The 23,408-nt window shown below is 33.9% G+C and overlaps 1 protein-coding gene across 4 annotated transcripts in view; it reads right to left on the bottom strand.

The window, feature by feature from the left end:
* The window catches only part of LOC145660731 (uncharacterized), a 38,228-nt gene extending 17,073 nt beyond the window's left edge, over positions 1–21,155 (bottom strand). The window contains exons 1-3 of one of the 4 annotated variants that reach the window (XM_081726134.1): positions 20,875–21,155; positions 14,512–14,704; positions 5,774–6,261 (exon numbers count right to left, since the gene is read on the bottom strand). In XM_081726134.1, the coding sequence (XP_081582260.1) occupies positions 5,774–6,186 (413 nt within the window). In that variant the 5' untranslated portion in view covers positions 6,187–6,261; positions 14,512–14,704; positions 20,875–21,155. Of the gene's footprint in view, positions 1–5,773; positions 6,262–14,511; positions 14,705–15,007; positions 16,371–20,645; positions 20,783–20,874 lie in introns of those variants that run through there. The other 3 variants (XM_081726132.1, XM_081726135.1, XM_081726133.1) reach the window with 3 other exon arrangements.
* Positions 21,156–23,408: the final 2,253 nt, after the last annotated feature.

Here is a 23,408-nt window from a genome sequence, read left to right as displayed (position 1 = left end):
CTTCTAGCTCCCTATTACACAGATAGCCCCGTATATGACCCATAAGCTAGCAGACATGCACTTTATTTATGGGAGGCACGTGGCAATAGCCGTGAAGAAAGGTGTCTGTTTGGAAAACGCTTTCCAAATAGGAGTATCATCTCACGCCTTCTTTCAAGTACTAGTCAGTCGAATTCGCGGAACAGGGTCAGTGTTATCACCTCAGCAAGAAGTACGAAGATCCCGAAGTGTACTAATTGCACCTCCCATATTAAATACATTGACACCATATCACTTAAATACATGATAGACTGCAATTGAAAAATCGTTCTTGAAATACATTTAGCATTCCATACATTAAATATTTTCATTATGTATTATTTGTCATTCATATTATGTTTCTCATATTGTGGTATTTAGCTTATGCCACGTAAACTTGGGCAACACATAAAAAAATATTCAAAGTTCATTGGGAGTAGAAAACCTAGAAAGTAAAACGGGTCACCTCTATTTTTATTCATAGAAGACTCATAGCCATCGGTAAGAACTAAAAACGAAAAATACACTAATATGATTGGGAAAAACGGAGGTGGGAAGTTCAAATCAGTTTTCCTTTTCACTGCAATCAACAAGTCATAGGGTAATACCACAGATTCTTCATCTAATATAAAAATCCTAAAAGCACTGCTGTTACTAATGTTAGACACGCTACTGAAAACACGGAGAGGCTACTAACTGAAGACAGATGAGAGAAAACTATGGGAAAGAAATTTGACCCTTGCACATGATAATATATATTGTTTTGTATGAAATTGATCTCAAAGTACATGATCATCAAAAAATCTAAAATTACGTGCTTGAATTCTGACCACATAGTTTGTGACCGGTTTGTAAATTCGTTGTGCGAAAGCTACACAATTAATTTGCAGTAACAAAATGGTACTTAATAATCTATTTGCGCACTTAATAATTTGTTGTAATAAATAGCGGTGAAAATCTCAAATTAGCTTTTCAATTTTTTTTTTCCATTTGCAGAGTCAAACAATATTTAAGTGTCATTCATATTTAAATAAATTCAATAACACTTCCAATTAATCACCTTGCTTGGTATTTGCTCTAAGATGCAAATTGTTATCCTGTCATTTTATTGTGAGACATGTTATATATCATTTCAAAAAAACTGGATTCGGCAGTTAGATAGTTAAAATATAGCATACACGCAAATTTACAGTTTGACTTTTATCACTTTTACAGTAGTTATGCTACACATATGGATATGTACAATAAAACATTTAGTGTTTATAGATCATAAAAAACTGGATGCAAAAGGATGAAACAAAACATGAGTTAGGAAAATGTTAGAAGACGTCAACTGTTTTACTTCCATCAGACTTTATCGTATGATTACTGCTTTTTTTTCTTTTTTTTTTAAGGGTTGTTCGTGAGGAAAATCATTTATGAAATATGTATTTGTTATAATTTTATCAACATTAGTCAAGCTCCATGAACATGCCAAACTCTTCCATGTTGGGTAAGTTTGCGTCCAGCGCACCAATTTCTACATTACACTTGTCCCGGATACCTTATCTCATAAAGTTCTACGAATGTTCCTACGCAATTTGACTACGAAAATATAAAATGGAAATCCAGATTCAGTTTGCAGATTTCAATTATGACTAGCTGCCATTCTATTTTCTCACAGGTGTCAAACACAGTATATAGTGTTCATTTTGTTTGGTCCGACGATTCCCATGATAATAATATTTTCAAATCACTCTCGAATGGGAACATTGAAAAGGTGCTTTATAATTAATTGAAGTCAAATCCAATACAAAAAATCGAAATATTCTGGGAATGCTGACTAGTCGCTGTTGCGGTGCATGAAATAATGTATAGAAACGTCGAACAATTTCCGTGCTCTTTGTGGCTTTGAAATGTCAGTAGCAGTATTTCCATCAAGATAACCTCATACAGAGAAGAGCTGTGTAATAACTTGGAGGAAATTCCATGGTCGACATCTTTTAGATGATGCCCCACATAAATTTCGCTACTTTTTTTTCATTGTTTCTACAAATTGAGCCAAATCCTATAATTTACACATATAAATTTTCGGGTTATTTCCTAGAGCACTGTGTAGTGAACAGTACGTTCCATTAGACATCTGTGAAGTTGTCCGGCCTTCTAAAAAATATATGATTTTTATATCTGCATCATTAGCTCATCGTTAGATTCACTAAGACGTTAGTTATAAGGTTCGCATAAATACATTTCTTATTGGAAAAGAAAATGGCTAGGATAAGTTCACGTTTCGACATTTTAAAACAAATTTTAACCTTCTTCCACTTATATTGTCAATTAATGGTTAGTTTAGGTTAGTTTTGCTGAAACATTATTGTCAGTTTATACTTCTTTTCGTCGAAACTGCTGTTAAATTCCCAAAAATATATGTTTTATGCAAGCAATAAAGTTTACCGCCAAGGGTGAAGTTAACCCGCACAAACAAAATTTTCGTAAATTTTCACGTCAAATTTCTAGCTTATCATTAATTTGCATTAGGTTTGCAAGAATTATCGTTCGATTATCGAAGAAATCATGCTTCCAGCCAATTGTGAGGTTAGGGAGCCCGTAGACAAATCTTGTAACTTTCCACATCATATTATTACTTTATCGTTTGTTTTGCTAAAAGTACATTTAACTTTGGAAAAATAAATGGGCAGACCAACTTAACAGTTTTCCACCTACAACCAAATTGCAACACTCTTCGATTTATCTATTCATTTTAATGTCACTTTACCTAAGTTTTGCTAAAACTATCATTGATTTCGCACGAATACACTTATTATTGTAGAAAAAACTTTAGCGCCAAATGTGAAGTTAGCACTCCCGTACACAATTTTCATAATTTTAACATTCGTATCATTAGTTCACTGTGAGGTTACATTAGTTTACCCTAAAGTACCGTCAGTTCCAAAAATATTCACTTGTTATTCGTGGAATAAAGATGCTTGTCAAGTGTGAAATTAGCCAATTATCAAATCTTACAATTTTCAACTGAAATCTTTTGTGTACGTTAATTTCGCAAAGACAATGGTTTGTTTCCCAATAACAGACCTTTTGCTGAAGTATGAAGTTTCCCCTCAAGTGTGAAATTAGGCTGCTCTTAAAGAATTTTCACAAATGGGACGTTCAGACCACAAGATTCAAGTACAATCACTAATTTTATGAGAAAAAGGGACAAAGTTTTTACACTGCGTTTAAATACATGCAAAAGTGAACACTAACTTTCACATAATAAGAGTTAGTTACAATATCTGAAGATAAAGCATGGAAATTTTTAAGCATGGAAATTTTACGAAGGAACAAAAAACTAACAATATGATGTGAAAATTACTTACGGGTGGGCTAACTCCACGCTTAGCAGAAAATATTTCTGGAATAAAACCTATGGTTTTGCAAAATTAACGATAATTTCAACGAAAATAACGTACACTAACGATATGAAGTTGAGGATATTAAAACTCATTTGTAGGTGAAGAACGTGAAGTTGATCTTTGTCAACCAAAAAAGCATTTCTGTGAAACTAATGAGAGTTTTAAGTAAACTAATGATGTAGATATACAGAAAAAATCATTAGGTGCGCGGAATAACTTCAGAGTTGACCTTGCTATTTGCTAACTTTCTTTACGTTTTATAATTTTACCTTCACTTATGATTAATAAGCACTGGTCATTTTATCTGAAACACGTTGTAAATAAGGAGGCTTGCGGTATACGGTCCTCTGAGAAAATGCTGTGAATATGATATTTGGACTGAAAAATCCAAGATGAAGTACGAAATTAAGAGAGAGACGAAAATATGTGTTCAGATGCCAGCAAGAAGCTAAAGTACCGAGATAACAGTTGAAATAGCATAAATAAAGTAATCTTAAGCCAGCAAATTAATAAGGAATATAACGAACCTGAAATTACCAACGTATCAATGGAGATTTAATGAGATACTTATAGGACTCGTTAATCTAACTAATATATTCACGAAGCATTTTCTTCTCTCCTTCGAAATGTATATTTGGAAAAGTAAAAACTGCACAAAATAGTCTAATGAACAAAATTGGTGTGAAAAGTTATTATCTCTAATGTTTTCTGTACACCGATATATAATGTCAATTCACATCCGTTCAGATAACTTGGATTTTAGCTTAGCTTTCCTTTCAAACACAGAAGCTATATGTGACATGGATCTAAATTATAACATGGGATCCACATCACATGTGCTCCCAACGGGAATCGAACTTAGTGCAGAAGCAGTGTACACCAGCCTTACAGCCACGAGCTTAAACCTGCCACATCATCTTGTTATAGAAGGATCATAATAAATAAAATTATAATAGCCCTAAAAAAAACTAACAAGAGTCATTGTAAAATTTAAATTCACAGTAAATCAATTTAACTGAATGGATTAGTGTACTTTGAAATTTAGCACCATTTTACCACACCGAGAATGTGAGACTTGGATGTAGAATGTAAGCAGAATACCAACCACCTTAAAACATTCAATGTTTTTCCATTAGGAATAGAACCAGAGACCTCGTGCAGACAAACTGCGCATACTAAGCACCAGTTCAATTAGGGGGCCTTTCCAACGGTTAAAAGACAATTCACTATATGCAACAAAATAAAGCAATGTTATTAAATTTTTAACCTCAATATTTCTCAAAATTGTATGAACTAAACTAATGAACCAATAAACTCTAAAAGAATAATGTTTGCCTTCACCAGTTTAACTGGTTCCGAAGTTATTTTAAAATTGTTTGAATTAAGTTTGTATTTTGACCAACATAAATTCTGCAAATCGAAAGCACTTTAACACACCAAATCTATGACTAGATTAGTGATATGTTCAAGCTATATCGTTACTTCGCGAGATACGTGATTTGTTCGATTATAAACTGCGGTCATAAATTATCTTCTTGAAACATACTACTAGATCTGTAATACTTTCTAATACAGTTGATCATGGTCAGCTCCCCTGAAATTTACGATTAAAGGAACACTTCTTTCTACTTAAATCATTTCGCCAGTTATTTCAACGGCATATGGGTCAATCCATGCGAAGTGATCGAGAGAAAAGAAAAATTGCCGCTCGACCTTTCCAAACAAATCGAATTTTTTCATGAATGTTTATACTATATCACAATAATTAAAAACCACAACTAATTATTTTTTTAAAACATCTCGTAGCGACACAGCTTCTGCCGCCATTTTGCGATTTGCCGATTTCAGGTGTTTACGTTGTTTTGAATATCTCAGCATGTATTTATCCTAGCAATTTGAAAATTGCTGGGTGTGCTCAACTTGTCCAGAGCTAGAAATTTGTCCTCTTAACATTTTTATCTAAAACCACTTGAAAGGGGTGAAATCAGGGCCTACAGTAGCAACATTTTTCGACATTGAGAACATGTTTGGGAAGAGGAAGCAACTGGCGAAGTGGTCTGAATTTGTGTGTGCATATAGGGCGGGGTCATAAGTATATACTCAAAAATTTGCAGACCTGTAGCTGCTCCCAAACGCCTGAAAAAATATCGTAAAGTTGGGAGATTATGCCAATTTGGCATATTTCACTGTCCAATATTTTCAATGGGCCTGGATAAAAACAATTTGAAATTTTGGGAATAGTTACTTCATATTTCGCTCGATTATTTTTTTAGAAAAATGACGAAAGAATAAATAAGATGGTATTTCAAATACAGAAAAATTATATAAAGCGTAACTCAATAAATGCCTACATGAAAACGTACCTGACTTCCTCAACATCGCTACCTTTTCTAAGACAATCACTTTGTTCATTCTCTCTGGTCTGATTCTCAGTAATATCACCTGTTTCATTCGTTGATTCTGCCAACGCATCTTCCTCCTTACACTTGAAACTAAGTATACAATCAGGCACTACATTTTCCTCTATAATGGACTGTTCAATAACATTACCCTCTTCAGTTTCACCTTTTCTTAACATGAACTGATCAATCACATCGTTTCCTTCCGTTTCACTATCTTCTTCCTTCTTACATTCCATAGACACAGAACACATTGAAACTGGATCCGCAATTGCCGATTCATTATTACACGGTTCATACTTCGAGTCTTCGACAGGCTCATTTTCTTCCTGTAGTTCAACTTTTATCCAAGCAATATTTGGACAATCCAAAGCCATTTAATCATTTGATTTCAACAACTGATTAGTACAGTTTTGAATCTTCACTACTTGGTGTCCATTAGAAGGATAATTCTGAAAACATAAAAAGATTAAACCAACATATTACACGATACTCAATAAAAGAAAACCAAAGTACAAAAGAAACTTTACAAGTTAATTTGAAAATGATTTTCATCACTTACAATACTAGAAAATTGAGAGAACCTACGACCCCAGAACTAAAAACATGCGCAAACTGACATCATTAAGATAAATTATCCAGGAATGAAAGATACTTAATTGAAGCATGATTTAATGTAGGATAAACTATATATTTGTTGGTCATTCAAACAGTATTGAAGTTATTTCTTTTTATAGATATACAGGTGTTTCAAAACATCACCGATAACGTTTGGGAGGTGGTTCCTGATACCAAGATAAGGCAGAAACTATAGACCAACCTGGATGTAAAAATCCTTCACTTCGTAGTTATAGGCTGCATAAAACATGGAATAATGAAGTTTAAAGTTCCATAGCTAAAAAACTATGGGACCTACCGTAGTCGGGTCAAAACTTCACTTAGGAGCTAATATGTGCCCTATCCAAAAAGCCATGTTTCAGAATCCTAAGGTACTCACACAACAATATTGATAGACAGTTTCCTACGGGCATATAGTTTGAAGTACTCACCTACTACTTCTATTAAAATTGTTGCAGAAGTACTGCAGGATTTTGGAACATGCATATTTGGGTAGGGCACATACTAGTTCCTAGCTGAAGTCGACCTGACTAAAGTAGGTCCCATAGTTTTGGAGCAATGGACCCTTAACGTTCATTTTTTTTCTCAGCATTCTATAATTCCAAGAGGAAGCATTTGTGCACCCAAGTTGGTCTATAGTTTGTCTTATTCTTTTGTCAGGGATCACCTCCCAAACGTTGTCGGTGTTGTTTTGAAACACGCTGTATATGACAAGATTTTAATGCTTACAATGGCTATTCTATATAACTATCAAAGTTACTCATTTGCCTTTTAAGGTCGACAGAGATCTAAGAACAGCGTCAGAAATGAAAAAAAAAGTGAATATATCTGTTTCACAATACAAATATAGTACTATAACTAACAAGTTCCTTCTAACAAGTTTCTTTAACAAAAATTATTTGAAACTTCTAGTTTTCCGCAATACGGAGATACGCTGTTCCTAATTTATTTCTTATAATGGTGCAGGAGTACATTCTAAATCTCAAATATACAAACGAGTTTAATTGCAAATAAAAATGTTCTGTTAATTTCACATTTGGCATCTGTAACTAATACACTTAGTATCTGAAAATGGCCAGCATAAAAGTAACTTGAGATTTGCTTCTAAAACATTATTCTCCTGTAAACGAGATACAATTGAAGTTAATTTAAGGTGCTACAAAGACAGGTTTTGACAGTAACATTGAGTTGAAAGAATTTAGTGTGCACTTGCTATCATCGTTAAAAATGAAAGCCAGAAACGAATAAATATCAATACAAATGTTGTGAATAGTGCCAAATTTCGAGTCCTGGTGAAACTAGTTGATGTATATATATTTCTAAATCTGAAAGATTCAAGTTTTCTCTTTAATTCTGAGTGTGTCAGTTCATTCATAATCACTTATTTGAATCATTTATATCCTTTAGCACACGCAAACTTTCACTTCCCTAATCTGATGGGCTTGCAAAGACACTGTATTTTTTGTATCCCTCTCTACCTCCTTGAGGATCTGCCCTTTAGTCAAAGTAATTTAAAGAAAACTTACGTTAGTCCGGGAACAACACATATCCTAAAAAATATTACAGTAAAGCTTAAAATGGCGTGTTCCTGTGAACGTTTTATTTTTTTATTTTATTTTTTTAGTTTTCTTTGCTTCTATGACAAAAATATTTTTTGGTACATAGAACAATGTTTCAGGAGAACATAATTTTAAACAGTGTTGCAAACGTGAAATTTACACCATACTTCCAGAATGGTTTTAGACATCATATTACTGGTTACAGATATATGCATTTATTGAAAATTATCTACACAATTGGATGAGGCTCTTATCCAAGAAATTTCTCGAATAAAGGCTTTTGGGAAAGGTCAAATTGTCAATATGTTGTAACTTCATTCCTATGCACTCGAAATCGGTCATATCATGATCATAATATTATACAATAAAGTACTTTGGATGCAGGTATTCCAGTCTGTCACTTTCCTACTGCTACGGCTGTAGAGACCACCAAAATCTGGATATTTACGATACTGTAACGTCTTCAATTTGCAACACTACACCCGAAGAGTGTCATTGTATGTTTCCAATATAGGTGTAATTTGAAATTTGTCTTAACCTGCTACAGCACAATTTAAAATGAAAAAGAATACAACGTAACTTGGCAGCACTATTCAAATTGTAGTGTCACAGTGGTCTGAAACAATGCCCCTCTGGTACAAAATTTCAGTGTTTATACCATTAGTTTAAAAGTTGAAAGTATGCATTAAGATAAATGATCCACCTTCTCTCTCTCTCTCTCTCTCTCTCTCTCTATTTATATATATATATATATATATATATATATATATATATATATATATATATATATATATATCACTGCTCTTGATGTGTGTGAAGAAACGTAATATCCGAATTATTTTGAATATATATATATATATATATATATATATATATATATATATAGAGAGAGAGAGAGAGAGAGAGAGAGAGAGAGAGGGAGAGTGTGTTTAGTTGATTGTAACGTTCCTTTTAGCGGCGTGTTATACAAGAAATGGACCTACTGAAAAATTTCTCCCCGGGAATCGAGCCCGCGTCTCCCACGCCAAAAGCGTGTATGCTAAGCCGCAAAGAAGCTCTAGATACATGGATAGATATAGGTATATACTAAAATAATATAACGAGTATATAAGTTGATTTTGAATGGTATTGCATTGAACTATATAGGTCTGACAGGACCTGCTTCACCAGCTGCGTTAAAAAAACATCATTTTCGAGTACAAGAGTTAATTTGAACCGTGGGCTTATGACTTCAACGGAAAATTATACGTTTTTGTAATCATTTTAAAAATTGTAAATTTTCCAAAGAAACCATTTATAGAAAAAGTGCAGCTTATAAATTTGTATTTAAAAATCTTTGCCTTTGTATTAAAGAAATAGACTGGATTACATCTACTCAGAAATAGGGTCAGACTCTTAATTTGAGGCAGCAAATTATCTGAAAAAACTAATCATTAGGGGAAAATCTTCAAAATGCAAAGTAATATTTTAAAGGCGAGACTCCACCTGCGATAAAAATACACCGCTCCGGCCCTCTTTAAGAAAACGATTGGTCCAGCTTTACAAACTCAAAACAACGAAAACTATTGGACCAACTTTACAAACTCAAAACAACAACTCATTCTCTGAGTATACAATGAAATTTAAAATTGTGTAAGAAATGTAACCACATAATATCCTTAATTATTCTATAACGTCATGTGTCGCTGAAATATTACATGGGTCACGTAGCTCAATTGTGATAATTCGGCTATCAATATTGAAGCTATTTGCAAATAAATTAAAAATTTTACTTTATACGATATAAAGGCTTAAACTATAGCACAGAATAACGAATGTCTATATTCTTTACTAGTAATGGCTACAGATACAACTGCAACTGTTGATTTGTAGTTAGCACGGATAATTTGTTAGTTTTGATTATTTTCAAGACTATAATATTTCACTGCTCTTGATGTGTGTGAAGAAACGTAATATGCGAATTATTTTGCATATTCGACATCTGAAAAAAACGTGAAATACAGGTCAAAATTTTCTTCCTATACGATTATCAGTTTTGATAAATTCCTCTTAATTCGTACAATAACATCATTGCACCTGCTATGAAACGGTTATAAACAATCAATCCCTTTCGTGTAGTTACAAGAGCGTTAGTTAAAAGTACAAAAATACAACTGTACTTTTAAAATTCTTATTAATATTTTTTTTTCTTCTGACTATACTTGACCAAGGAACCTTATGTAAAACAACATTTCCATATGTAAAAGAAGACTGAAACGAAAGACATCGAACATAATTCTCTTATCTATTAAAATAAGATAAAGTAGATGAAAAGGACCGTTTGCAATGGACATGAATGTCATTGTCTTAAAAAGCAAGTTATATCTCGTTAGAAGCAGCTGGGCTGAAGTAGCAATGATAGCTCCGTGGTAAACCGTTGGAGTTCAAACCGTAAAGTCCTGAGTTCAAATCCCATTAAGGTCATTTTTTTTAGGTTTAGGCCTAAATGGCGGGAAAACGTTTCATTTCCCTCCAAAACCACTTAAGTCATATGTTTTCTCTAGAAAAAAATCAGCTACTGCTCAATGATTACACTCTATTATCACTATATCTTGTATAACATATAAGATAATAATAATAATAATTTATATTTCATTATACTGTGTGCTTATTTATACTAAGATTAACATGAGTTGTGTGTTTTTAATGATTTTTTTATTTCTGTTAGTTCTACGATTTATATTTTAAACATTTTTTAATTTAGTATACTTTTATCTTGATTACGATTTATTATTTATTTGGACATTGAATATTTGCATAAAACAACAAATTACATAAGTAACCAATTACACATAAGTAACCAATTACCAAAAATTTACAAAATTTCGGAACAACAACAATGCTACTTCTCAGTACAACAAAGAAGAAACATTATGACTTTGTTACCTGTCAAGAATAAAACACTTCCAGACATTGACAGTGTCTTTATAGGAAAGACTTTTCAAAATTATCGTATAGCAGTTCATTGGCAATTTCCTTCAATGAACTCTTCCTATTAAGAGCCTCTCTATAGAATCTTTGGTCGTCGTCATTGAGCTTTATAAACTTTAAAAGTTTTTTTTAAAGTCTTGTTTCCTTTCATCACTTATACAATTTACACTGGGAAGAGTAGCTGCATTTCTAAAGCTTGGGACTTTGTAAGGCTCCTCTTTAAAACAGCTGAGAGTTTGACCCTGCGTAAGTATTTCTGTGCCCAGTAGATTTATATTCATTGCAGAACTTAAGTAAACACACTTGTGATACTTTTATTGGCATCGCTAATTTCAACGCATCTTTGGAACATCTCTTAAAGTCCTTGCACACCCAATGCTCCCCACACTCTATCACTTGTCCGAATTTGTTCAAAATCCGATAGTATTCAACTGGAACTTCCAAAATTTCATGCTTTCTATACACCTTTTCAATTATCCCGAATAGTCTATCTGCAGGCAGAGAAGAATGTCCTCTAATTGGGAATATTACTTCAATCACATCAACTAAAGCACTTTGTTCCATATAAGATAATAAAATTATCATCATTGATCTGTTTTTATTTTGCCCAGGCCAAGAATCCGCAAATAATTTCAAAGTAGTAATGCTCGGATTGATATTTCTGCTCTAGTACTGTTAAAAATTTTGAAAATGCAGACACCACCTATTTCGAAGGTCCTTTGCAGTCCAGGTATAAAAGAAAATATTGTTTCTGTCAAATGTACCATCGTGAACCATAATCCCTAACTTGTATAACCAGATCTGACTAGCGTAGTAAGCATCACCCACATTAATTTCAGGTAATGGTTTATTCTGTTGCATGTCAAAAATTACTTTAGAGTTGAAGGCTCATCTGATTTCATTATTTGGTAAAACATCTTAGCTCGCAGACGATGTAACTTGAATTCTGTTGTTCCTTTTTGCTTCACGTCTTCGTCTGTAGTTTTGCTAATTTCTGCGCTCTTCGTAACACAAAAAGAACAAAACATCTGTTTTGGTGGAACCAAATTTAATATTGAATTTACTCATGAAAATTCTGTAATAGTTTGTATATGAACACGTCATCCTAGAGTTACATTGCTCCTTTTTTCACATACGGTACATTTTTGTCACGTTTAATGTAGACGGCAAATATGTACGCACACATTTCTGCCCCGCATAATGTGATTGTACAGTCTATATTTCTTATTATGCCCTCATTCTGTGAAGAAGGGGATGAATTTGGATGTAAACCCCACTGGGTTCATGAATATTCATCTCAACCACTGAGAAAATTATGGATAACACACTAAAATCAGTTGTTTTACATTATGTTTACATATCATAAATCCCAACTTCCATAACTTAAGATTCTTACAACAATATTTTCTTCTTAGAGTGAAGGTAATACGTCTCCCACGTTTGGTGAAAACTGCTCCAGACATTCCGGAGTTACGCTGGAATATACATTTATACAGATATATTAAAATATTTACAGCTATGCGAGCAAAGCCTTCGATACTGACATTAAATTCAAAATTTAGTTGATATTTTCGTTCAAAAGTGTTGTTATTTACCTCGGTCATACCGAAACTGTGGACTCTACACTAAAATCAGTCCTTTTGAATTATATGTTACTACCTATGACTATCATTTGTTGATGTGATAGGTGATCTTACCCTTACTGGAAACTTAATGGTCATCAGAACTGCTCCCAATGAACTTGGGGACCCCGGGAACTATGGACTGAAAACTCACATTGGTCATTTTCAATTATATTTACATGTCACAATTTTACACACTACTTCAGAATGCTAACGGGGCTTAACTTTTATGTCATCTGGAGTAACACTCTTTATCTAGGCGGCTCCTAAAATTATGGATGCGACTCCTAATGTCAGTCTTTTTATAATTTTGATGTCAGCCCCTCCCATTCCTCCTAGGAAAGCTAAGAGGGTATTGCCCCCGCTGGGGCTGAATTTGGTCTTAAAGCACATTGCAACTGCTACCAATTAACTTGGCAACGCTGAAAACCTACGATTCGACACTAATATCGGTGGATTTCGACATATTTACGCCTCTATGTAATTATCCTGAGTGCTAACGTGATCGTAATTGCAGTTAAGCGGTATTGAAAGTACTACTATTTCTCCTAGCGAGTCCGAAACTATGGATTGGACACAAACATCGATCGTTTTCTGGCATTTTTTATATGTATCCGACTTTCCATAGCTAACCCGACAGTACTCTTTTCAGAGTGTAAGAAATTTGGTTCAAATTGCTCTAGACATATCACAATTATGTTCGAACAAACACACATACATACATCCACTTATATATAAGATAGCGAGAGATGGAGCGACGAAGGTATCACCACTTTCATGTCATAAAAGCATACCAAAGTGTTGAACTGAAACCCTATGTAAAGGCTTTCTGTTCTGGCGTGCTTCATAAGGACAATTGAAGTTCCTTTACGTGATTTTTGGGGATCAAAAATCTCTTGCAAGAGTTTTGGTGCTATTGAGTTGTTTATCCGGAACAACAATTTGACTTTGGGTATTCTCTGTTCCTACCCCTCTTTACGCTAGGAATATATTTCAGGAACGTAAATGACATGCTGTAATAAGAATATTGAGAAGTAACCTCTATGTGATGAATAGCTGTAAACAAATACACTACATAACTTATTAATTGATATTACATGATTGTCTTAATTTGTATTTAACATTCACATATATTATACAAACGTTCTATGAACACTAACCTCAGATATTATAGTTTAAACTTAATAATTACTTATGTTCTGAAATGCTTATATAAATATATATATACAACTAATGTTATTCAATGTAATAATTTTATATAAGTTTTCATGAATTGCGGAAAATAGAATTTCATACAAAAAAACATTGACACTAATCGGAATCGAACTCACGACCTTTCAGTATGAACTCCTAACGTAATATAACTTGCTTTTTAAGGCAATGACATTCATATCCATTGTAAACGCTGTTTTTCTCTACTTTGTGTTTATTTTACTACGCAGGCGAGAATTATGATCGATGTCTTTCCTTTTACTCTTCTTTTACATACGGAAATGTTCCTTTACATAAAAAAATGTTCTTTTACGTACGAAAAGCAATATGACAAAACAATTTTGTGAAAACATATTTTCGAAATATTGTATCGTGAAGTTTTTCAAACAACGTTACTTTTTTCTACACTTAATATCATTAAGACATATCCTTTTATATTTAAAAGAAGAAGAACACACATCTACAGAAGTTTTGACAATTCCTAAAGTTCGCTTGGAGATTCGAACCTGCAGCTTTGGCTTACTTTTTTTGAAGATACCCGAAGTTAGACTTAGAAAATTTTTGCCTCACAACAGCAATAAAGAATACGGTCATCTATTATTGAATATGATGTACATATTAGTATTGGAGTACATATTCAATGTACAGGGCTCCATTTAAGGAATTATATCCGGTAATAATTGTACATTTTTTGTTAGTTTTACTATTCGCCTTTACTTACAGTTATCCAACCTGCACATGAGATCTTTATAGATTGGTATTTCACAGTAACGTATTCTCCTTTTCCTGTAAATTATGCAAATTTTGTTCCTCATATTGTACAACTGCACCACATCTTTTCCTTTTAATAACAGGTATCTTTTCGAGCACAATAAAAATATGGAGGTACTATTTCGACGATTTACGGGTAAAAACTATAAAAAGAAAGAGTAATATCTAAGAAATCTAGTAATTAGCGTTATATAATAGAAATATCCAAGTTAGTATACCTGAAACTAAAGCAATACGTTACAAATAGCACAATTCACTTAAGTAACATTCGTGTGTAATGATACAGGAAGCATACTTCCAGTCATGCATGTTCAAGTCATGAACTTTGGACAAGAATTAATTCTCACTGGCGGGGTATTTCCTTATTTCTGCACAATGTAGGAAATATGTATTTTATATTTACAAGTATGAAGTTACAAGTGCGTAACCGAAACAAGAGTACTAACCTATATGATTTTATGCGATCTGAAGTGTTATTTTGCACTATTCTCATTTAGGGACATATCCTCAGCTGCTGACACGTCTGCTTCATGCTGATGCACCTCCGCACTGTCGTGAAAACACTCCAGCTCCACCTAGTACATTCCTTCCCTGACTCGGTTATATAGCATTCTCGGGCAGGTTTTTTCTTTGGTCATTTCATTCAACGAATCGTTCAGTGAATCAATTTCTACGGATCTCTTTCCTCGGAAAATCTCGTTACATATCACTAGGAACAATTTCCTCACGACTCGAATCGAAAGAAAATATGGTGGTTCAGAGTGTAATATTCCGAGACTTATTTTAAACATTGACAGATTTACATGCTGATAGTTTTAGAAATATGCTAATTTCCCAAGATAATACACCTCTAAATTTATCAATATTTGAAATACGCAATGTATAAAATAAAAGCTGAAAAAAGTATAGCAAAAAACAGCATATTTCTCCTCTGTAATAAAAGGCACAAAACAGACAATAAGAAAACGATTAAATTAATAAGGCCCGAAAGCAAAACACACACAAGACAACGAATGAAAACTATGAACCAAATATAAGACTATATACATAAAGGGAGGGGCAAGCTAGCCTAGCCATCCCAAGAATAAGGTAATGGCACCAGTAATTGACCATGTACCAGTAATTGACCGTTTCGTGGAAAACCAAGAAAATAAGTTTTCTAAAAGCCCTGTAATTACAAACTCGGTGCGAATGTACGCTTCTGACCTCTGTGGAGAAGAACTGTAAGTTGGGCACACGCAATGAATTATGGGATATTGATGGCGAAAAGCTTTTTACAATATCGCTTTTATGTGATTCTCGTAGTATTGTTAGGTATTTTGATAAGAATACTGTGAATATATACATCTAATCAAAAACTACTAGTAACTTAGCTTTTCATTTTTATTTGTAAGGAGATAAGATATAATTGTGTTAGTAATTAAAAAGATACAAAATATTTATTTCCATAGTGCAAATTACGCGTCACAGAAAGGGGGTCAATTACTGAACCAGAAATGTTCAGATTTCCAGTAGTTGACCATGGGTGGTCAATTACTAATTCAGGTTTAATTATTTTATGATCATGCCATATTGTTATTACTTCTAGTATAAGGTAATAAGAACACCATACTAAATTCTTAGCTTACAATCACAAGAGAATAGGGTAGTTGACCACGTGGTCAATTACTAACGCTATGAGTGGTCAACTTCTAAACCTGATTCCTCTTCATTTTAAATAAAATTATAACGTACGAATAATTAGTTGTGATTCGAATTACCTCTTAATACTTAAACAATGAACATAATTAACTAAAGACAATAAATAAACCAGTTACATCCATTTGTAAATATTATAATTTACTCTCATGATGTAACTTTATTTTTAGATACTCTTTTGTGTCATGGTATTACGTACATTGTGTTTTGATCTCGCCTAACTATTCTATTTCATTTTCAGCCCAGCTTCCAAATGGTTAAAACACATTTTTCTGCTGCGTACGGTTCAAATAATTTATTATGAGAATAAACCAAATATTTGATTAGAAAGGTTTCTGTTATCTTGATGTTCAGAAACATATACACAATATTATATTTTGCCGTTCGTCGAATACAATGTTTCATTCATTATCATCAGGGATACTCGTATATCCTTTCCATCTATTCTTAGCCGAGCACAAGGAGACGTTCTGGCATAAGGATGTCATCAGCCGGATTCCCAGTGACAGTGACTCAGTTACAAGATAATGTGCAACGGTTAATGAGAAACCAAAAAAAGAAAACCCTTTTGTAAATGATCCTCCGGGAAGGAGCTGGTTACAATCATTCCTAAAAAGAAACCCAACGATTTCTAGAAGAATCTGCCAAAATCTGATATCATCACGGGCATCAGTCACATAGTCAAGCATATCAGATTGGTTTACTGAAGTGGAACGGTATTTTAAAGAGAACAACTTACAGGACGTGCTGGAAGACGCTTGAAGCATATACAATTGTGATGAAACGGCCTTTTTCTTAAATCCAAAAGGAAATAAGGTATTCGCTCGAAGAGGTGATAAAAATGTATACCTACAGGTGAATTCAGATGGAAAACAGGGTCTTACTGTTTTGTTGACAGGAAATGCTAATGGTGACCTTGTTACTCCTCTGATAGTGTACAAGTATAAGCGATTACCCCTAGAAATAACGCTTAATTTTCCACCCACATGGGCACAGGGAAAACTACGGTTGGATGCAGTGTGAATTATTTTACGAATTCATTGGAAACTTTTGATATCCGTGATTGATGGGAAATAATATAAAGTTTCCTGTTATATTATTTGTCGATGGACACGCATCTCATTTAAGCCTTTATACTAGTCAACTCTGTGACGAAAAACAAAATATTTTATTTACTCTTTATTCCAACGCTACTCATATCTTTTTTGCCAAAATTTCCTGTATTTCGTTCGTTGAAAGACGGCTATAATAACAAAGCTCATCAATGGCGAATTGACCATTTGGATGACCCTATTATTAGGCGAGACGACTTTGCAAAATTGCTAAAAGAAGTGGTAGAGCAGAATGTAACAGAATCTCTTCTAGTGAACGGATTTTAAAAGTGCGGGTTATTTACCTGGAATCCAAGTGCTGTTACAGTTCCCCGTCATATCACAAATAATGAAAAGAACGGAATGGAAGATGAAAGTATTCAGAGACGTCTAGAATTTCTTGAGCAGAAATGAAATGAAAGAATTGGGAAAGAAAAGCTACGTGTTTCAGTTTTCTTCAGATGTTTGGCAAGAAGATCCCTCAGATTAGTCGCTGTATGATTTGTGAAAGCAAGCCCAGAAGGAACTCGAGCCACTTAGTTGTAATCTACCAGCCGAACAGTCGCAAAGATGACTCTCTTTAGCAACACGGAATCTAACATCTATGGGAATAGGTAGGACTGAAAATGAAGAGGATACGGAAATTGAGTTCGCTAGTAGAAACCTGCATGCTGCAAGAAATTCAGATAACAAATCTACTGTTACAGCAGTGCACCCTACCCCATCGGGAAGTAATGTTGAAGAAAACACTATTGGGATTCAAGAAGATATGGTCTCTGAACCGGTACGAACTATTGAAGAACAAGAGGAACACTCATAAGGAAAACCAAACAGTGGTACTTAATCAAACATCTCCAGAGAAAACACCTCGGAAGGATAAAAAATATTTTGAACAGGATATTGATATTAACAATAGTGCCACTTCAGTACCGGGACCATCAAATCTCCCTAGTCCATTAAAAAAATATTTAATATGTCCTACTGCCACTAGCAGCAATGAAAGTTTGAAAAGAGTGCCAAAAGAACGAATACCCTCTGTAGTCTCAGGGAAGCTAGGAAAAAAATATTTTGAAAACAAAATAAGTAAGAAGTTAGAGAAGGAAAGATTGCAAATGCAAAGAGCAGTTGAAAGGAAAAGAAGAAAGAAGAAAAGAGAAAAGAATTGGATGAGAAGAAACGGAAGAGAGAATGTAAGCTTAAGCCAATAAAGCGAGAAAAGTATGAAGACTCTGATTCCGAGTCTTCAATTTCTGTTCCTGAACTTTCTGAGTTTGACGAAGAAGATTTGTGTAACCTGACCAGTGATTCGGAGGACAACTGGTATTTTGTTCATAGTGATCTAGAACAGGAAACAACAAGAAACTTGGAAGAAGGTGACTGTGTAATAGTTGAGTATAACGGTAGTCATTTTCCTGAAAAAATCGTGAAAGTATTGGAGAATAGTTACGAGGTTACCACCATGACTCCAAGTGGAATGTTTACATTTAGATGGCCAGAGAGAGAAGACAAGCTCATCTACACCTCTGCACAAGTGAAAAGAAAATTTGTACTCCAAAATTGTGTAATGGGCGGGATTCATACATGATACCTGAAATGAGTCGCTATTCAAGTTTTTATACCTCATCTTAGACGGAGAGCCACATTGTTGTCATAAACTATACTTGTCTTGTATGTCATAACATAATTATAATTACAACATATTTCACTAATATGAGTATTATTTGTACAAATTATTTATGTAGCGCCACTTTTGTTGTATGGTCAACTACTGTAACAATTAGTGGTCAATTACTAAAAATTCAATTTCTGTGGCGGTCAATTACAACTAGAACAATTTCCTGCTCCCTAAATAATAGCCGAACTGCACTATCATTCCCTCTGAAAAGTGTATTGCTCAACCACTCCTTATCAAATGGCATGAAACGTTATGTATATTTTGCTGTATGCCCCACTAATACAATTAATTCACAATTAAATCTCTCCACTGACCACTAAGGACGAAAAATCACTAAAAAAAAAGTGCTAACTTCATTAACGCATACTAATTGACAACCGATATAAATTCAATTCCTAACGTCCTCTTCGTCAAAGGAAACATCCATCACATTAGACATGTGCATTTAAGAAAACAGATTAACGCAACCAACAGGAAGAATTATGCACGAAATACATGGTCACAACGACGCACAGCACGAAGTAAAATCATAAGCAAGACAACACGCAGAGGAACATTGTCCTAACAAAATAGGGCAAAGTCGTATCCACGCTTGCGTGCTCAAAGAGAAAAACAGGAACCATCAACAGTAAGTCACCACCTGGCTTGATAACAGTAATGTATCTGTAACACATACGTTCTCAAAACCGGAAAGAGAAGATCCAAATGACTGAATTGAATAAAATATATGAAATAATTAGAAATAGTGAATTCATAAATGAAATAATAGTAAAAAAAAGTACCGTGTTCTCGCTTTGTAATCGCCTAGCTCAAATTGGTTTGTGCTCTTGGCCGAGTCATTTTCATAGCTTATATTCGAACGCGTATTTACACCTGTAAGGGATAGTCCTAGTAAAGTAAATCTGCGTCCATTAATACAACTCGTTCTAGGGCAATACGAATGAATTTCGTGATGAAATGATTCCTTCTAAGAGGATAGCTCCAAATTATTTCCAGAGCACATGAGTTAGCATGCATATTATCAATCTGAACTTAATTATTTGTGCATATGCCAGGGTATTACACCAGAGAATGTAGTAGGGAATCATTTGAAGGAAGAAAAATGTTTTACAATTTGGATTAACTTCCAAGGCAGGTTGCCCGTTTCTAGCAAAATTTTGAAAATTTACCAGGAATGGATAATTTTTTCGTTTATGTGCTTAATAATATGTGAGGAAAGCGGAAGTTGTGTTAGCGGTCTTTGTAAGCTGTTACAAACATGGAACTATTTGGCTAGCGGAGGGATATAGTTCGCGCAAGGTTACCGCATGATTCGATTGTGGGAAGGTAACTGGCATTTTTGATTCTGAACATGGCTGTACGTCAACAGACGCTCCAGTTGATGTGCTCACACAGAGACACCACTCCATTAATTTTAACAAAATGCGTCCAAATTTACCCAATCCTAAGCTAACCCGACCTTACAGTACCCTACTTATCCGTACCATACCATTTTAAAGCTGTCCTAAAATTGATGATTTAAAATTTCCTAGCTGCTATTACGCTTTTTGACGAAAACCAGGCGGACGATCAACTTCGGAATAAATGCTTTTAATTTGATGAACTATTCGCAATCTGTACCTTATATTCCATTCGTATCATTATCCTCTTTTATTAGGTTTAGTTTACCATTGTTTTCGTACATAATGGTTAGAGAATGAAGTATATATGACAAGTCAGAAAGAAAGTACAAAGCACAAAGTGAAAATATAGTGCTGTAGTCAAAACTAAATTAGAAATTCCACACACAGCAAAATAATACCAGTGACGATTGCTCTAAAATTGTGTACAGAAGTTCTTTACGACTTACTTTCTATATATTCAGAAACACTATAATTGCCCTTTACGGAATCTGCCGTAATCTTTTGCAAAAATACATCATATTCCACGAAACTATTCTCTACTTCTTCTTCTTCTTCCCATTAAATGTAAATATATACTGATTAATTACCATTGCCTTTCGAAAGAAAAACACATTTTTGTAACAACTAGAGAATGGATAACAGAAGAAAAGTATGGACTCCATGAGAAAATTCTATTAGTGAAAGATAAAAAAGAAAAAATATTGAAAATGACTGATATCCAGATTGAAACGGCCAAGAGAATAAGTTACATACAAGAGAAAGTAGGACTGGGGACTACTGTTGTAAATAGAAAAAAAAAAGACGTTCGTATTTTTTCAGCAATGTACGTTTTTTTAAGAAAAAAACATTGTCTCTCGTTTCTTTTTCTAAATTTCTTTTTTTTCTTTTCAAATAGTCATTTGTAATATATCTAATGTCTATTTAAGTATGAAATATTTTTATGTAGGTGTAATCAAGGGCGCCCATCAGGGGGGCCAGGTCGGACAGTTGCCCCTAGAGGAAATTGTACTTCAGAATATCGAAAATCCAATAGAATTTTTACATTAGTTACAGCAAAATTTGAAACTATTTTTGAAACGTCGCTTATGCTTGCCCCCCCCCCTTGGGAACCACAACATGGGCGCCCTTGGGTTTAATTATTTTAAAATACAACAAGTTAAACGCTAGATACCACGGGCATCTCTGGCAGGGGGTCGAGGGGGATGCGTCCCTCCCAAAATTTTGAAATATGAAATAGTCAATATTTTAAATCTAATTTAATTTATTTACTAACGACAGAATAACATTTAAATAATAATTATTATATTTATTTGGAATATAATATTCAGGCTGTGAAACAATTATAACAAAGTTCTTGATATGTCTCAGGTCGTCCTTGAGGACAAGATGAAAGCTAACTAATTGAATCGAAGATAATACACAGGTTGGGCTAGATTACAGTGTTGGTTGAGTATTATTAGTATTAGATAGCAAAGTAGTAATTTATTTTGTTATATACGATCAAGTTTCTGTAAAATAAAGTAAGAATTATATGAAAATCTATATTTAAGTCCATATTTCTTGGAAGGAGTTTCAAAGCTCCAATCATAGTCTCAGAGGGGACCGTGACTAAAAGAAGATTAAGAACCGTTGGGTTATAACATTATGTTAATGTAGGCCTAATATTTTTATCTTCCTTCATTAGTGGAGTAATAGTCCTTCAGGGCAATGTTTGGAAACTCATGAATGCAATGCAATAAGCTAATGGGTTAGGTGTCTTGTTTTGTCAATCAGTTATAGCAAGAGGAAATTTTGTTGCTATACTTGAATCTAATCTAAAGGACCAATAGGCAATGTCACTAGAATAAAACCGCTTTGTGCTACAAGATGTTTATAGAGGTGACCAGATGCGAGAAATTCTAGATAAATATGATGTTATACTAGAAACTCTGCATGGTATTTCTAAAACCGAAAAAGAGCTTACAAGAGCTCCAGTTCTTCTATCCCATTTTGAAACTGGAATAAAGCTTGTTGGATTTATTACTTACAACGAGAAGGCAGACTTTGCTAAATGAACTTCGGGGTCATTTTTTGCGAGGTGGTAATGCACATTTAAGGAGTTAATATTACAAACTGGGAAAGCGCAATGGCCAAAAATAACAGAGAAAAACCGTCTTAAAGTTTTCTACTCGCCGCATATATCGCGAGACGCACAAACTTATGGCGTGTAAGTGACGGCGTAGCAGAGTGAGAAGGATCTGCGACTCAAGTGCAGAGGGTCCCGGGTTTGATTTCCGTTGGAGTAAAACATTCTTTTCTTTGCTTCAACCAATAAAATATCCATTTGTAACTATAAGTAAAATATTAGTTCACCATATGTTTATAATGAATTTAAACAATAGAAATTTTCAATCACTTGTAAAATATTTCAACGTTTCATGTTAACTGGGAACAAAATTTAATCTATTTCGTAAATATTATTGTTAACACAGTCGTTGTGTAAAAAATGTTCTTGACGCTTCGTGTCTACATCTGTTCATAGTGTGCGAATTACAAGGAGAATGAGGGAGAAATCTGCTTTGGTTTTAGCAACATCCAGTATTAGCAAAGAGGATTTCCCCCTCAACTTCATTGTAATTCGCACACTGTCAATAGATGTAGACAGGAAGCGTCAAGAACATTTATTACATAACGATTGTCGTAACCATAATATAACTCGTGATATCATATATTTACGGAATAGGTTAAGGTTTCTTGCTAGTTAACATAGAACATTGAAAGATTTTACAAGTGATTTGAAAATTTCTATTGTTTTATTCATTATTAACATATGGTGAATTAATATTTTATTTATAGTTACAAATGGCTACTTTATTTGTTGAAGTAAAAAAGAAAACGAGGTTTGACTAGAACAAAATTCGAACCCGGGATCCTTTGTATATGAGTAGCAGATTTTTCTTTCTCTGCCACGCCACCACTTGATAAATTTGCGCGTCGTACG

The sequence above is a fragment of the Thermobia domestica genome, chromosome 9 (genome assembly GCF_964235325.1).
Source record: "Thermobia domestica chromosome 9, izTheDome1.hap1.1, whole genome shotgun sequence".
NCBI lineage: Eukaryota > Metazoa > Arthropoda > Insecta > Zygentoma > Lepismatidae > Thermobia > Thermobia domestica.
The sequence above is the reverse complement of the archived record's forward strand: the minus strand, read 5'-3'. Positions and strand labels throughout refer to the sequence as shown.